Here is a 16,407-nt window from a genome sequence, read left to right on the forward strand (position 1 = left end):
GCTAGCTATTCCTTTCCATCCACCTGAAGCGTTCCCGCTCTTCCTGAGGGAGGGAACGGTACGTCCTGGCAGCAGTGGGGTGAAGGAAGCGAGTATCCGGGCACCAGAATTATTGCCAGAGGCCCTGCCCTCTTCATGAATATGCAAATATAGGGCGGGGCGCCGGCGGCCGGACCCGGAAGCGGCGCGGCTGAGTCACTTCGGCAGCGATGAGGCGGCAGCTGTGGTGGGTGGTGGCGTCGTTGTCTTTCAGTGCTTGAGGATTCTCCCCGCGTTCACTTTTTTTCTCTCCGCCTCATCTCCACCATCATGATGGAGGAGATAGACCGGTTCCAGGTGCCTGCTGTTCGCGTCGAGATGCAGCCGCTGGTGAGGGGCGGGTGGGGCTGCGCTGTCCTCGGGAGCCGCTGCCTCGCTAGGGGACGGCTGGGGCGGGGTGGGTGGGTGTCGGGGCTGCGGGAGCGGCGGCGCTGAGGTCGAGCCCGCGCGCCGCGATCGTTATGTAACGGACGTCCCCTCAGCGCCTATGCCGGGTCCTGGGGCCGTGCCCAGCGGCGGCTGCTGTGTCATCTCGGGGCGCCCGTGGTCACGGCTGCCCGTCCGGCCTTTCCGTTGTGCTCTTTTCCTCCCTCGGCATCTCCCTGGGTGCTGTCGGTAGCAACGGCAGAAGCCACCCGCGGGGAGGGTGGGGGCAGGCGGGTGGTAGTGGCTCTGCTCCTGCCTCGGTTGAAACGTTGCTTCTCCAAACGCAGCGGCGTTCCGGAGCACCCCGCCCTGGCTAGCGCATGGGGCGGGTGTTTCCCGTCGCCTCGGCCGGTGGGCTCCAGTACCAGGGAGGGGGGAGTGCCCCGGGGGGGTGGGAAGCGGCGGTAAGACTGAGGAGCCCGTCCGGGGAAGGATGGGCAGTCAGAGTATCTGAGCAGCTGTAAGCGCAGAGGACTGGTGGGGTTTTAGTTGACTTCTACAATATACGTGAGATCTGGGGGAAGAATTAGGCAGTGTTTGTGCGGAGTCTGGTCTGAGAGGTGCTCTCCAGGGACGGGATACCTGCACGGGATGGGTGTTAAATACGTGTGTCTGGTGTGAGTTGTGGTATGAAGCTGCAGGATGCTCTCCGTGGCTGATTTTATAGCCATTGCTCTTAGTGTAAAACTGCTATTAGATACTCGTTGTGTGAAAAATCCAGGTGTTTTGCAAAGAAACATCTCTGTCAAATTTCAGTTTTGCTCACACAAAATTCTTCATGTAAAAAAAGCAATCTGTTGAGGGGTTGTGTTTTGGGTTTTTTTTTCCCCATGCCAGGGCATGTGTCTTTCATTTCAGGATGTGTCTACGAAGTGAAAAAACAATTATACTTGGTTAATGAGCTCTGAAGAAGTTGACATAATGGTTACACTATTACATGGGACCCTGGGGAATCTTGCCAGAGAAGAAAGTATACAGGCTTGTGGGATTTTGCAGCTGCATAAATGGGCAGGTAGAGTGATCCTGGGCTTTTGGTAGCTTATGAAATGATATTTATGAAGGAAGGCCAGCTGGCTGGCAGCCATGGGAGATGCTAGATAATCACCAAGTAGTCCAAGACTTCTTATAAGCATGTAGCTGCTTTGCTTTGATGCTACAGGCTTGTGTCCTAGTTTCAGCTGGGATAGAGTTAATTTTCTTTGATAGCTTGCTTGTGTGTGTTGTGCCCTAGCTGCACTCTGCAGAACACTTGAATGTGTTTATCCATTTGTTTCCCATCTGGGAAAGGTTCCCTTGTGTGTTCCTCTGCTTACTCCAGTCTGCCTCACTCTCTGCTTGAAGATGCATTGTTATGTGTAACCTGAGACCTGTTGAAATACAGTTCACCTTGGCATTAAAGTGAAAGCTGGATAATGGGCTGATTCACTCAAGATGTTGATTCCCTTTGGCACCTGGAGTAAGCAAGTTCCATCTCAGCATCCGATTATGTGAGATGGTGATATGAAATATTTGGAGAAGTGGAAAGAACTTTAATGAAATACTTGTACAGATCCTTTTGACAGCAAGTGAGGATAGGTTATTGGCAGGTTCATGTTAGCACTGAAGATACTACTGAGATTTCCAGTATATCAAACTGTACATTATTTAGAGTTGATGTACCAGTCCTTGGTTTCTTGTTGCAGCTAGTGTTTGTAAAAAGTTGAGAACAAAATAATTGTCTTGTGAACAGAAAGGCTCTCCTATGAAGGTCTACAAACTCAAATTACCCCTCAATGGCAAGAAAATCACTTTTCTTATGGTGGGAGTGTTGAAAAATTGTGAAAATATTTTTAGCTTGGTGGTGTTTGTTTTTTTTTAGCTTCTAACCTTTGTGGTGGGGAAGAAAACTGTCCATAAAAGCTGATGTACACTTGTTGCATGCCCTATTTGTGTGTCTTTTGTCAAGCAGAGGCAGCAGACGTGACAAGGCTGGCCCTCTTTATTCATGTCAGTAGGCATGGTAGTGAGATTAGCAAATTTGGAAAAGCTGTTGGCAGATAAAAAAATACACGTAAGTATTTTCTAGAAACACCTTGATAATAGTAGAAGAGTGGAATTGGCATGTGCATGCATGTTTGCATGGCCATGGAGTGACCAGAACCCGAAGAGGTTGTCTGGTCCAGCGCTGCTGTCGCAGGGTAGGATGGTATATTATGCAGCTGCGATAGTAAGCTTAGGAAGTAGGTTTCCTTCCCCTCTTCAGCAGCCAAGAATTAGGAATTTTTCACAAAGGGATTTAACACTTGCATTAAAAGAATACTCTGAACCTGTGCTTTGGGGTTTCAGTTGATTTTTAACTAATGGAGTTCATAGTGAAACCTTGTGTATGTGAGGGGCTGTTGCTGTGACTGGATGTGTGGGATTCTTCCGTGTGCCTGGAAATGCTGGCATCGGGCTCATAAGTGGGACAGAACAAGTCTGGTACAGCATTTCCAGTGGCTTTGTCTGCTTTGTAGTTCCTGGTCTGTATCTTGCAAGTAGGGACTGGATGCTTGCAAGAATCCTTGCAGTTCAGGAAGCTGGCTGGGGTTTATCATAGTAGTTTGCTTGGATAACACAATTCTGCCCAATACTGCTGCTTTGTTCTGTTACAGTTACCATTTGTCCCTTCCCTCTCTCCCCCATACCACACTTTTAAGTATAGAATAACCTCAGCATCTCGGGGACTTTTTTTTTTTTCTTCTTTCCCCAGTGTAAAAGCTTTCAGTTCCAGATGATCTCAGGGACAGATGGGTCATCTGATGTTGAAGGCCAAAGGAGTCTGGCAGTGTTTTTCCCCATCCAAAGGGCTGAGGTAGAAGTTTGTTTTCCAGGTGTAACCTGAGAGCTGTTGTGAACTGCTACTAAAGCTATCAAAAACTGTTTTGAAACATGATCCCCTGCTGAAAGCAAATAGAGAAGAGAAGGTCCCTTGCCTGGTCTGAAGTGCATACACTATAAGAAATGTTTTTTCATCGTGTTTAGGCTGGAGGGTGTCTTAGGAGTGCACTGTTCCTTCTGAGTCTGGCCAGTACCTGGCAGTGTGAGAAGGGTCCTGAAGTAAGGCTTGTGAAGCTAGGCTTTTCTCAAAATCCTTAAAAATTTTGTGTTCTTGACCAGCATGCACGCTTTTGAATGTCCTGTTCATCTGCGTAGATAAAGTGTCATCTTAGCTTTTGATGTCTTCATGCTGAACTCCAGGATAACTGCTGGAGATCTGCCTAGAAACCATCTGACAGACAGGCCTGCTGATCTGCTAATGTTCAAAATTGAGATAGGTATGGCTGTTAAATGCTAAAGGGAAGCCATTCTCAGAAAGTAGTCTGAAGCCTTTCTGAGCCCCTCGGCCTCCAAACCTGCCACTGATACTGGCACTATTGATCAGCTGAAATCCTCCTGAGCCTGTGTCTCTAGCATACACCAAGCACTGGCTGGTGTATGATGGCAAACTGACAGATGACGGTGTTGGATCACACATTGCTCCCATACACTGATGCAGGCAGTTTCTGTTCTTAGCAAACAAAATGGAAGTAGAGTAAAAGTGTTCTTGCTCACATGGCACCGGTACGACTTTTCCTAAGAAAAAGCACCTGTTAAAGTGCAGCAGCTTCAGAGGAGCTTTGCACAAACTCCTGAGACTTTGGCTTGCTTTCTGGAAGTGGCAGGTGTAACACAGTATTTCAGTTTCCCAGTTCTCTGCCCATGTGAAAAGTGGGAGCTCTTTCTGGAGAAATTGGGTTGACGGTTCTTATATCTCGTTCTGAAGCATTGTGGCCAGACTGGTTCCTCGCAGATGTTTGCCAGGCTGTGGGACCTCGGGCTGGTAGCTCTAGTTGTAATGACTACAGCAGCCCTAAGGATTTTGCTTAGCCACATCCTACAGTGATGTTGCTGGCTTTCTAGCTGAGATGCCAAATCTACACTGGTCCTGGAGGTGTAAAATTTCCAGAGACTTTGAAGATACAGAAGATGCATTTCTATACAGCTTTTTTTGAACGTTAGAAAAGAAAAAACAGAAAAGAAAAAACTAGACTATCTACTGGATACTTAGTTTTTAAAAAAATGAACTATCGTTTCAGTCAGTGGACAGTATGAGTGTTCAGCATGCTTATAAAATCTACATTCTTTATTTTTGGAAAATATTGACTGTCTCATCCTAGGGAAGTTGTGCTATATGTTAAGATCTTTTTTTTTTGTCTGATGCATCCCTAAAATAGGGAAAAACCTGAAAATAGAAAAGCAAGAGTAACTAAGAAGCAAAAGGAAAGGTTATACCTGTAGGGATTAGAAAGAGTATGTTAATATAACATTAGGTCTCTAGTGTAGATACACAAGAAACTCCTCTTTCTAGAAGGAAAAAGCTTCTAAAATGAAAATGTCATCACTATGTATATTCATTGTAATGTAGCCCAGGGGTTACACAGCTATATATTTTGTAAATGCCTATAGTACATGAGACTTGTAATGTCGCAGTACTATGGGTTCTGAAATTGAACTAATTCAGATAGTGCTGCTTTTAGTTTTACAGCCTGTTTTGATGTGCTGCTGTGTCATTTATAGCAGTAGCCTAAAAATGACCTCCCTGAATACTTCAGTTCTCTGTCATTGGGGTTGTCTTGCCCCTCCCCTGCCCTGTATCAGGCCTTCGGTGCAGAGGTACCGGAGCATTTTTATTATCCCCCCAGGCCAGGGAGAAACTCCAGCAGTGATTCCAGCACAGGCTCACGAACGGCTGTGGTGACAGATGCAGCTGCTGTTGCTAGAGGATGACTTGTCAGGACATGGAAGCATGTTCTGGCTGACACTGTCTCTGCAGGCATGCTGTTTCTTCTTCTCCACTTCTTTGCACAAAATCTTATATGTAGTTGTTCTGTTGGTATGTTTGGAAATCTCTTCTTAAGTGAAGAAAGGTGTTTAAAAAGGGACGCTGAACTCTATGAAGAATTAAACCTGCACATTCTTCTCTTGGGATTCTTCTATAACTCCCAGGAGCTTGTTATCTGTAGCTTGATATTAATGTCTACTCAGACACCAACTTCTGCTACAGAAATAGCCGTATACTCTCTCTGCTAGTAGATAGTGGCAGGTCTGTAAGGAGTCAGATAAGATGAGTGAAATGCCAGGGTGAGAGAGGAAAACAATGCGTGCCTTTTAATTCTGAAAGATTTTATTCAAGGAAAGCCCTCAGCTTACCCATGGGATTGTAAGGCATATGCGGCCTCTCTGGAGTTGCATCTTCCTTGCTGTGAAATTGAAGACTGAACCTGATAAGAAAAGAGGAGGGGACCTCATCACTGGTTTGATCTGTGGGGCAAGAGATTAAGAGGGGAGCTGACTAACGGCAGGACTGGGAGTCAGTCAGTCATGATGGTATACCTGTTTTCCAGACATTTTAAGACCTTGGATGGAGTAGTTGTCTTTTGTCTTCTATGCAGATCAATTATCTGTCACTTTCCACAGACAGTCTGTAGAAATGCATCTCCACTTTCCCCTCACTCGTACATGCCATGCATCTTCGGTGAAGTCTTGTGCCATTTTGAATATAAGGTCCCTGTGAGGTTATTCTGTGTCTGTCACTATAAAATTGACACTGTAGTGATGCAGCCACTTGCAACTAGTAAATCTGTCAGGTCCAGCTCTAACCCTGTGTGGTCTCCCTGACCGCTCTTCTTTCTGAGGTTTAAAGTGTAATCTTGTACAATGGATCGGTGTCCATTTTGGAATATGTAATAGAAAGCAAGCATTTGCTTCTCTGCTTTGACTCTGAGGATAGCAAGTTGGAGCAAATGAAATTCTAGGTGGAAATTTTCTTCAGTTTCGAAGAGTACCTGCTTTTGGACATATCCACCATTGATTCACAGGATAACAAGGTTTATCACTTCTCTGGGAAGAAATGTTCTCTTCAATACATGCCAAGTATACTGGCTATATCCAAACTGCTTTTATGAAGTGAGTTGCAAAGCCCTCTTAGGGACTGAGAAAAGTTTGTTATTTTCAGTAGTAAAGCTTAAGGGGGGGGGAATTATGTCTGTTCACTAAGTTTGCCACAGGCATTGGAAGAGCTTTTGAGCTGGGATGAGATGGCCTGCTTTGGTGGTGGCCACTCCTGCTTCCTGCTTTCAAACAGATCTCTTATGGTTGGCCAGTAGAAGATCTTTTTTCCTGGTGGACTAAGTATCTTTAGCTTCCTTAAATGCGATTATTTTTGTGTCTTCATCAGTTCATTTCCCTCCTACACACAGTTGTCTAAGGTAACTTGAGATTTTTTCGTGTTTCTTGTATGTACCTCTGTAATGGTATTCTCAGACTTAAGGTACTGCAACTTCCTTTTTTCCCTCAAAGTGAGAAAGTGCTGTAGTCCTCACAGAAGAATGCACTGACAGTGCCTTGCAGTATTTAAAAGGACTTGTTGGTTAGACTCATGTTTGTAAAATTGGAAGAGATTCATTTATGCTTGCCTAAGCTCTTCTGCTAGTATTGCTTAAATCATGTCCCCGGACAGTGAACTGTGTTGTTTTGACTCTTTGGCTGATGTACCGGTCTTACACCAGACTTTGTAGTGATGGGACAAGGGAAGCAGATGAGACTTGCCATGTTTTGAGCCAAGCTAGTTCTAGGAAAGTAACTTCTTGGAGCATGTCAGAGCATGCAGGTCTAATATCTGTTAGAGATGAGGAGGTAAGGGTATTCAAAACTACTCTTGCTCAGCCTCCCAGTTCTGCTGAATTGCTAGCTGAGTTCCTGACTGAAATGATTATTGCTGCCTTGCTCTGAAGTGGTGTGAGATGTTCTTTAAGGTCACCATATCTTTAAAAAAAAAAAAAAAAAATTACTGAGAGTCCAGTAAACCCAGTCTGATGCTTGAAGTGGTCTTGATATTGAGAGACTGTCAAACAACCAAAACGCACAGGAACCGTAGTGGTGATATTAATTTATTCAGAAAATATTTGAATTCTGTATGAGTAGAGTAGAGCAGTCCCATAAGTCAAGTCCTAATGTTTGTGGCCATGGTTAGAAATCTCGGAGTATAAAGGCTTTCATCTGCAGTAGTTAAAGTAGTACGTTCCTCTACTGCATTAATACTCATGGGGTTTATCCTCATTGGTAGTGACTCGATTGTGGGGCTTAACTTTTAATCTGAAACCTGTTTTGTGGTCGGTTGTTGCAAGTAGCTTGAGGTGTGGTAAAGGACAAATTCCTGAAGTCTGCAGAACCTGAACATCCAAGGAGCTGTCTGAGCAGACTGACCTTCTGAGAAATAGGAGAGAAAGGGAGAGGTGTCTGCATTGCACAGGGTGCATGTTGTTAATTGAGAAGAAAAAACAAATAGAAGTGTTCCTGACCAACAATGGCATTGTAAAGCTTTTGTCTGGCTGGATCTTGTGACTGACACTTCTAAAAACAATACACTCCTTTGTATGAAAGCATGATTTTTCTTCCCATCCCTATGCATGTGGTGCAAATGGAAAATACATTGTCTCTGATGGCCAGAGTATAGACCCTTCAGTTGAACACCACGTAGTCAAAAGGGCTTCTACAGGCACTGCTCTGTCAGTTGGGGCATGGAAAGGGGTCTGCTGGTGATCACACAGATGGGACAAAAGTAGTGAAGGTTCACCCCTGCTGGCTTGGCTTGTTGTTTGGAGTAGGGGTCTCGGGTGTACAGAGAAATGTACAGTGCTCCTGTCTCCGTACAGGGACCAGCTCTGTCAGCATAGCTTCCCCTCTGCAACACCACTTCCAGTATTATCTGTGGGACAACTTTGTTCCAGTGGCAAAATTGATTTAGCATAAGTACAGCCTGGGTCATCGAAATGCTGTAGTGTCTTTTTAGTTGTAGGACTGAGCCTTAATAGTTGCAAATGCGGATTTATTTTGAAAGCACAAGGGAACACACAATACCCAAACCTTGGTTCTTGTGGCAGCTGGCTGTGGAATACGTGTGGAGTACAAGAAAGCTGAGTACGATATCCCTTGAGACAAGCTTGAGGGGTATGTGAACAGGATGGGAATGGGAATGTGTAATGGGTTTCACAGAATCTACGTGATATGGAAACAGGAGGAAACACTTTATTTCTAAGTTTAGGATTCTTAAACTTCAAAGAATCTTGCAGCAAAATTGTGATGTAGTCCAGGGAAAGACTTAACTGTTCCTCTTTCCCCCTACCAACCTCTTTCGGGTCTGTGGGTCTGTCTAGATCTCTGTAATCTTACTTTCCCTTTATATACGAAAAAAAACATGAATAGCAGTCCTGAGAATAGTTGTAGGAACAGCATGTTCACAGGCTTTGAAGATGGAGGTCACCTAGCCCACTGGAGCATGTAAAAGCTGCACTTTACTTTGGGTTGTTGGCAGTTGATAAGCCTAGGAGAAACTGCTAGCTAGTGATTCAATTCCTGTAAAACTGTGTGTGTCAAAAGTTTGATCAAAACCAGAATCTAAATCACTACACTAGGATAAAGGGGAATGGGTATGGTAAAGGAGTTAGAGGAAGTCCAACTCTTATTGAAAATGTGTTATGAAACATCTGTACTGAGGTTTAACTGGCAGGAATTGTCCCTTTCATAGAATAGAATCATTTAGGTTGGAAGAGATCCTTAAGATCGAGTCCAACTGTTAACCTAACACTGCCAAGTCCACCATTAACCCATGTCCCTAAGCGCCACATCTACATGTCTTTTAAATACCTCCAGGCATGGTGACTCAACCACTTCCCTGGGCAGCCTGGTCCAATGCCTGACAACCCTTTTGGTGAAGAAATTTTTCCTAATATCCAATCTAAACCTTCCCTTGAGGCAACTTGAGGCCATTTCCTCTTGTCCTATCGCTTGTTACTTGGGAAAAGAGACCAACGCCCACCTCGCTACAACCTCCTTTCAGGTAGTTGTAGAGAGTGATAAGGTCTTCCCTGAGCCTCCTTTTCTCCAGACTAAACAACCCCAGTTCCCTCAGCCGCTCGTCATAAGACTTGTTCTCCAGACCCTTCACCAGCTTTGCTTTTCTTTGGAAAGTACAAATGTCTTGGCCAAGTACAAGTGTCGAAGTCCTAAGTCCTGTTTTCAGCCTTTAAAAAGACGCCTTAAAAAGTAATGCACCATCAGTGTTGTACTTATGCACCTTTTTCTTTAGGAACACACTAGTGGAAATAAATCAATTACTCTAGCCATACTTTCTTAAAGGAACAAATTAGTATCATCATGCATCATTACCTTCAATAATGGCAATTGGACACTTTTTTTGAAAATGGACAGTCTTGTAGCTTTGAGGCCTCAGTGGGGAGTGCTGGTTAAATATAACAACTTTGTATACTGCCTTCTCTTACTAAAACGGAGCAAGGGAAATGGCAGCTTAGGTCTGCTACCTAAGAGCTCCATAGAAATGATGGGTCAAAAGCAGACTTTATTTTCAATTTGAGTGCTACAATTTTTCTCAGATTGCTATGATAGTGTAAATGCTGCTGTGTAATTAATCTGTATCAGTATTAGTTTTATTGTCTTACCTTGTCATAGCTGTAGCTTCAGAGATAATTGCATGTCACTAGTAGGCAGAGTCTGTATGTAAATAAAACATGGTATAGTAGGATGCTGGAAACTGCAACACCTTCAAGGGGCCCTAATCAAACTTGGTCAACTCTGTGGGAAAGATACTGTGCATATGCAAGGTAACATATTGTGCCAGTCTTTTAGATACTTGCCATTGCAGGGGACTTCCTACTAGCTGTACAGAGTTGTGTTTGTGAACTGTCAGGACTAACTTGCTCTGCTGTTGCAAGCCATGATGTGTTGGTGTTTTGACCAACTGTCCTAGCTTTGGTATCATTTTTTGTTATTCCAAAGAACCCTTTTGCTTTTATCGCTTTTTGTATAGAGGCCTCTCATCTCTGGTGTTGATGCAATTCTCCCACTAGCTGTCGTATGGAAGTTTTTCTTTCAACTTCTCTCTCTGTGGTTTCCTTCACTCCTGCCCCTGAAGTCAAATTGAGAAATAAGAGATAAAGGAGAAACCTGTATCTTTTGGTTTTGTTCCAAACTCTGGTAGGTTTATGGGATGAGAAGCATCTTTCCTCTAAATCTGCATTATTGCCAGATTGGTATGAAGGAATGGTTGAGATTCTTACAGCTGCCAGTGGAGAGAATTAATCTTACATTTTACTTTGGGTTGTTGAAGCCCAGTAACTTCTTATAAGAAGGATATTCCTGTGATTAGTTCTTACTTGAGATGCTGAGCGTCACTCCAGTTTTTACTCTGTCTCAGATACTAGATGCTGGCTTTGGTACTGCACCAAGCTTTCATTGGCTACTAGATGTTTCCTTTCCAGTAGTAACTGTAGTGGCTGAAATATTAGAACTATAAGTGTCAATGTAAGTATCAAAAGAAATGATTGTGTGACATTGCTCTGATAAAACAGAAAGGGTTTCATAGTACATCGGCTAGCAGTATTAGCGCGCACACTTTTCACTTTAAGGAAAACTAGGTTGTAAACTTGCAGTGCAATGGCCAGTCTTCAATAAAGTTCTCGGCATGTGGTTAAGCTCTGTTTACATAGATGGGTAAATTTAGCTGCCTTGCACCTGATGCGACATTGCTGTGTGCTTCTGTCACTTGTTCCACAGCAAGTTGTACGGTCATAGTTTTGAGTGTTACAGCCAGAGATGAGTTTGTGGCCACACGTGCCAGGAAAGGTCACAGGACACTGACCAGCCCCAGTGTCAGGCTGTGCTTCATGCTGCATATTGAGCAACTCTTTTGCTAAAGCTTTTGAAAACAAATCCAGGGTGCTGGGTTAAAAGTTGCTGGTAAAGCAACTAGCAGGGATTCTTTTTGATCTCCAGAGGAGCTGCTCTTTGAAGTTCATATCTCTTTCTTGTAGCTCAGAGAAGGGTTTCTACAGATTTAGCTATGCTTGTGGTGCTGGGTCAGGACTTTCCTCACTGGAACTCAACCACAGGGTAGCCTTTACTGTGCTGAATGCCCCTTGAATGCAAAGGCCAGGTAGTAGCAAGAGGAAAAGCCAATATAATTTGGAGTGTTTTCTTCAAAAGCTTTTCCTCAGCTTTTACAGAATGCACCAATGGCTTAATGTGACACATCCTATTTTTAATGCAAACAGCTCCCTTCTGGAATCCTACTCTTGTCTAGAAAATGAGCAAGAGAAATAGCTTTCAGGACTTGGTATTTAGATCAGAGAAATTAAGCTGCGTTACAAGGTCTGGTGAACAGGAGTATGGACTCTCATGGTGGCTTTGTTGCAGGCTTGCCATCTGGCTAATTATCCAGTGGATGGGGGGAGGCATATGTGGTGGTTCCTTTGCTACCTGCAGGCCTCTGACAAATTTGGGTAAGCTGGAGTACTTCAGGACTTGCAAGGTAAAGTCTTCCTGTAAACTGTTGTTTTGCTGTTTTGGCGTAGCTGTACAAAGAAATCAAAAGATTGTGTTTTGGGCCACTCCAAAAGCATATGTGTAGGACTTGGTGCGTAGGCAGTGTGTGTTTGATCTGTAGCCACCAGCTAAGCTTATCATACCTGCTTGTGTCATCTGCTTTAACCCTTTTGCCTGCATTGCTGTTTGCAGCTGGCACATCATTTCCACCTATCTGGCCTTGCCCTGAGGAAAGGTTCTTCTCTGGTTAAGGTAAAAATTGCACCCAAGCTCCATCCACTGTGGTCTGCTGGAAGGGAGGAGTTTTAAAAATAAAATATTTCTTCTCTCCTCCAAATTGTTTTAATTTATCTTATCTGTGAACTTTTCTCTACTAAAGAACTGTTGAAAAAGGGACAAACCTGGACAACTGGTGGTGGAAGGCTTTAGTTCTGTCCCAAAATATCTAGGAGCTTGGTAAAAGTCACAGAAACCTCCCGATGAGCCAAAAGCAGTAAAATTTTCTGGTCAGTAGAAGAGACTTTGCCCAAACTTCCAGGAAAGAGGCTTACGGTCCGCTTAAGGTGATTTGTCCCCATATTGTGAAAACTGTCATCGTGTTGATATATTGGGAAAGCCCTGCTGTAGCCCTCTCCAGTGGCATGCTGGGCTTCTGTGGTCCCTGCTGTCTCTTGAAAGAGCTATATGTAAGAAATTAAGTAGTGACTTCTGTTTTCCAGGGGAAGAGGTGGCAGACGGTAGAAACTCCAAATTTAAAGTCTTTTCTCTAGAATAAATCATCGTTCTTTATAAGGTTCAAATTTTCTATATGCAGTGTTGATTAAGAACATGATAATTTTGTGGTGTTGTACTGTATCTTTAAGTATGCTCATCTAAATAACCAAATCTGGGTGTTAGAAAAATAGCTCCTTAACCAGATAGTTGTACTTAAATGTCAGCTCTGTGTCAATGCAAAACCTCTGATTGGATGTACACTCGGTTAATATTGATTAAAATTGCAGTCTCAAGTAAAGTCTGGCGATAGTGCCCTTGTGTTGCTATAGGCAACCAATGTGTTGTAAACTTACTGAATATTAGATTTCTATTTAACGTTTCCGTGGTCTTTCTGGTAGAAACAAGGTTTCTTCCCATAGATGAAGAGGGCTCTGATAGCCCTGTGAGTACACAGAAGCAATGCTAACAAGATCAGGGATTTAGATTTTTGTTCTCAATTGATTATTTTTTAACATCTTTCCACTGTGGAACAGGATTTCTGTTTAAGTCTTTCCTTTGCTTCCTGGGTGATCAGGGCAAACATTAGAACTGCAAAACATTCATCCTGTATCTCTAAGGTTAAAAAGTGAATTTTGAGTTTACACTTCAGCAATGCCTCTGAGATTCTGGCAGGTCTCCCTGTGGAGGTACCAGCTACCTTCTTGAGAAACCAACGAGGCAGGTGAGGGCAAAACAAGACTAAATGAATAGACTGTTAGTGTCAGCTCTCCTTTGGAGCTCAGCAGCTCATGGCTTTCCTGGAGGTGGTGGGAATTCTCCAATGAAAACAACCCAAAGAAAAATTAATCCTATTCTGGCAATGAAATCTAAATAAACAGTGTAGGGAACCTTATGGCTCCAGAGTGCTAGACATTTGTGTCCCACAGACGATCTCTAATGTGATCTTGCAGCATGAATTTTTGTCTTCATACCCTCTGGTTGTTCTCACTGAAGTAAGATGGTAGTCAACATGGCTAGAAAGAGCCTTTCAGGATATGTGTGACGTCCACATCCCCTGTTCTCCCTGAATAGCCACCGCTGCTCTTGTTCCTACAGACAGGATGTTACAAGTTGGCCTACAATTCTGAAGCCATTTCACTTTTATATAGACTAGAAGTATATGAATGTGCCTGTACCAGAAATACAATAATAAATAAAAAATTTCTATAACAATTTTTGTGTCTTACAACTTAATGACTTGGCTGTGTCAGCTAACTGGCATGGGATGTAACTCTCTCTCTCCTTATGAGCAACATATCGTTATCTTCTAATAGGTTTAAGTCCCTTTCATGGAAAGAACTTCCTATCCTGTATGGGATAGGATATTACATAGGCAGTCCATGGCTTCATGGTGGTGATGGCTGTTACAACTGTGTGGGGAAAATGAATGGGTCTGTGGTACTGTTCTCCATTCCCAGGAACATCTGAGGGTACATCTGTGCTGTAACCACATCAACAACTCCAGCAGTGTAGAGATGCCTGAATTAATGTCAAAATAAGAATCTCTGTCCAGGCATCCCAGCATGGAGCCCAGCAGGACTGCGAGGTCTGTCCCAGAAGGCAGGTAAATTAACCTTCAGTGAGCTTTGTGCTTTTCTGATGAAAATATACCTCAGGTAACTTGTTTAAAGCTAAGTGGAGTTGTCTTTCAGCTGCACTGCAGTAACTCAGATAGCAGTGAGTCCCTCAGAGCACTGAATTTTTTTAGCCACATGGAAGAGATTTGCCTCTAAGCTATGCAAGGGTGCGTGCCAGTCATGCAGAGGTTCTGTTGCCTCATGGTTACATGTCTTCGCTTATTAACATATTTGAGCTGCTTCCAGTGAGGTTACTTGTGAAGAGTGAGCCTGGAGGGGAGATTCTTTTGATGTTCACTTATTTGACTTGAGTTTTATGTGAGTCCTAAAGGATGTGTTTTGTAGATAACTCTGCAGGGGAGGCAGCGTGGAAAGCTGGGCACAAGTGTCTTTGCTTAAAAAATAGGGAAGAAAACTTTGATTTCTCTTAATAGTCAGTTACTGAACTGTAACTAAATTTCCAAGCAATCACTAAGCCCTACAGAATATTGTGTAGAGTTTCATATATTTCAGTTTTGTGCAAGGCAATGATTACTGGGGGCAGTCTTTAGAGCTCTTGCAGAGTAACGGGGGATTGCCACCCAGTTCCAGCGCTGCCATGTTCCTTCCTTAAAAAACTGTCTGGAAGGTGTTCTGGGAGGAAGATTTTTTGCATCCTGCTGCTGTTGGAAAAGTGTTTCAGAACAGGGCAAGCTGTGTGGATTGGCCTCTGGTATCTGTTCTGTTCTTGCTTGAAAGAATTTTACTCAGTAAGCCTTTTTCAAATTGTTTTGGTGATTTCTGTAGGTGACTCCTATGCTGACATGATGCACTAGGCTCTAGAGGCAACTGGAAACCAATGGAAGACCTCTACAATGCCCCTGTGAAAGCCATCAGATAAGAGTTTTAAATTATCTGTATGCCTTGGCTGTGCCTATAAAATAAGTAAATGAATGGGTGGGCAAACGGAGACTTATGTGAAGAAGCCTCCAGATGCTTTTGAAGGGCTATGTCTAAAGGAGCAACTACACAGGACTTATTAGAAGTCATGGTTTAACCTCAGCCGGCAACTAAGCGCCGCACAGCCGCTCGCTCACTCCCCCTCAGTGGGATGGGGGAGAGAATCAGAAGGGTAAAAGTGAGAAAACGCGTAGGTTGAGAGAAAGACAGTTTAATAGGGAAAGCAAAAGCTGCGCACGCGAGCAAAGCAAAACAAGGCATTCATTCACTACTTCCCATGGGCAGGCAGGTGTTCAGCCATCTCCAGGAAAGCAGGGCTCCATCACGCGTAACGGTTACTTGGGAAGACAAATGCCATCACTCCAAACGTCCCCCCCTTCCTGCTTCTTCCCCCAGCTTTATATACTGAGCATGATGTCACATGGTATGGAAAGTTCCTTTGGCCAGTTTGGCTGTGCCCCCCTCCCAGCTTCTTGTGCACCTCCAGCCTTCTCAGTCAGTAGAGCATGGGAAGCTGAAAAGTCCTTGGCTAGTGTAAACACTGTCTAGCAACAACTAAAACATTGGTGTGTTATCAACATTGTTCTCACCCTAAATCCAAAACACAGCACTGTACCAGCTACTAGGAAGGAAATTAACTCTATCCCTGCCGAAACCAGGACAATATCCACCCCTTATTCTATACCATCTGCGTCATGCTCAAGTCTCATATTTTCCAGTACATTTTCATTAACCACCCACCCCGCTTTCCATCCTTTGATATAACATACAGATATCATTCCCTTAGTCTATGGACCACCCTTGTGGAATGTCTGTAAAATGTCCAGAAATGTCCATGAAATATCCATTGAGTTCATTTAGTCCGTGACTTTGGGCTCCATCTGTGATGGTGGTCACTCAGGCCAGGAGAGGTGGTGTGTTCTGTGGAGTTTTTCGGCACCAAAGCCAGCTCGGGTCAGGTCACTGCTGCACTTGCACTGCTTCTTGTAAGGCTTGTCCTCCACTGGTTCGGGTGGTTCCTGCTATAGTACTTCCTATAACATGCAACTCAAATCATGGGTTACAACAATTTAAAGGTATATCCATTACAATCTCCACCCCTGGTCCCTTTGGGCCAGGTTATAGGGTTTAACATTGCAATGAACTCCTCCCCTTGCCCCTGCTCCGGCTTGGACTTATCCACGGACTGCAGTCCCGTAGGGTTGTACCTGCTCCAAGTGGAGCCTTATCTATGAGCCACAGTCTCTCCAGGGGTACACCTGCTGCAGCATAG

The 16,407-nt window shown here is 43.9% G+C and overlaps 1 protein-coding gene across 3 annotated transcripts in view; it reads left to right on the forward strand.

Annotated features, from left to right (window-relative positions):
- The first annotated feature begins 220 nt into the window (after window positions 1-220).
- Window positions 221-16,407, forward strand: part of LOC143172028 (protein FAM219A) — a 121,751-nt gene continuing 105,564 nt past the window's right edge. For 2 of the 3 annotated variants that reach the window (XM_076361246.1, XM_076361247.1), the window contains exon 1: window positions 221-369. In XM_076361246.1, coding sequence (XP_076217361.1) covers window positions 310-369 — 60 coding nt within the window. In that variant the 5' untranslated portion in view covers window positions 221-309. The remainder of the gene's footprint in view (window positions 370-16,407) is intronic. The other variant, XM_076361248.1, reaches the window with a different exon arrangement.

This window comes from Aptenodytes patagonicus, chromosome W (genome assembly GCF_965638725.1).
Source record: "Aptenodytes patagonicus chromosome W, bAptPat1.pri.cur, whole genome shotgun sequence".
Classification (NCBI taxonomy): Eukaryota; Metazoa; Chordata; class Aves; order Sphenisciformes; family Spheniscidae; genus Aptenodytes; species Aptenodytes patagonicus.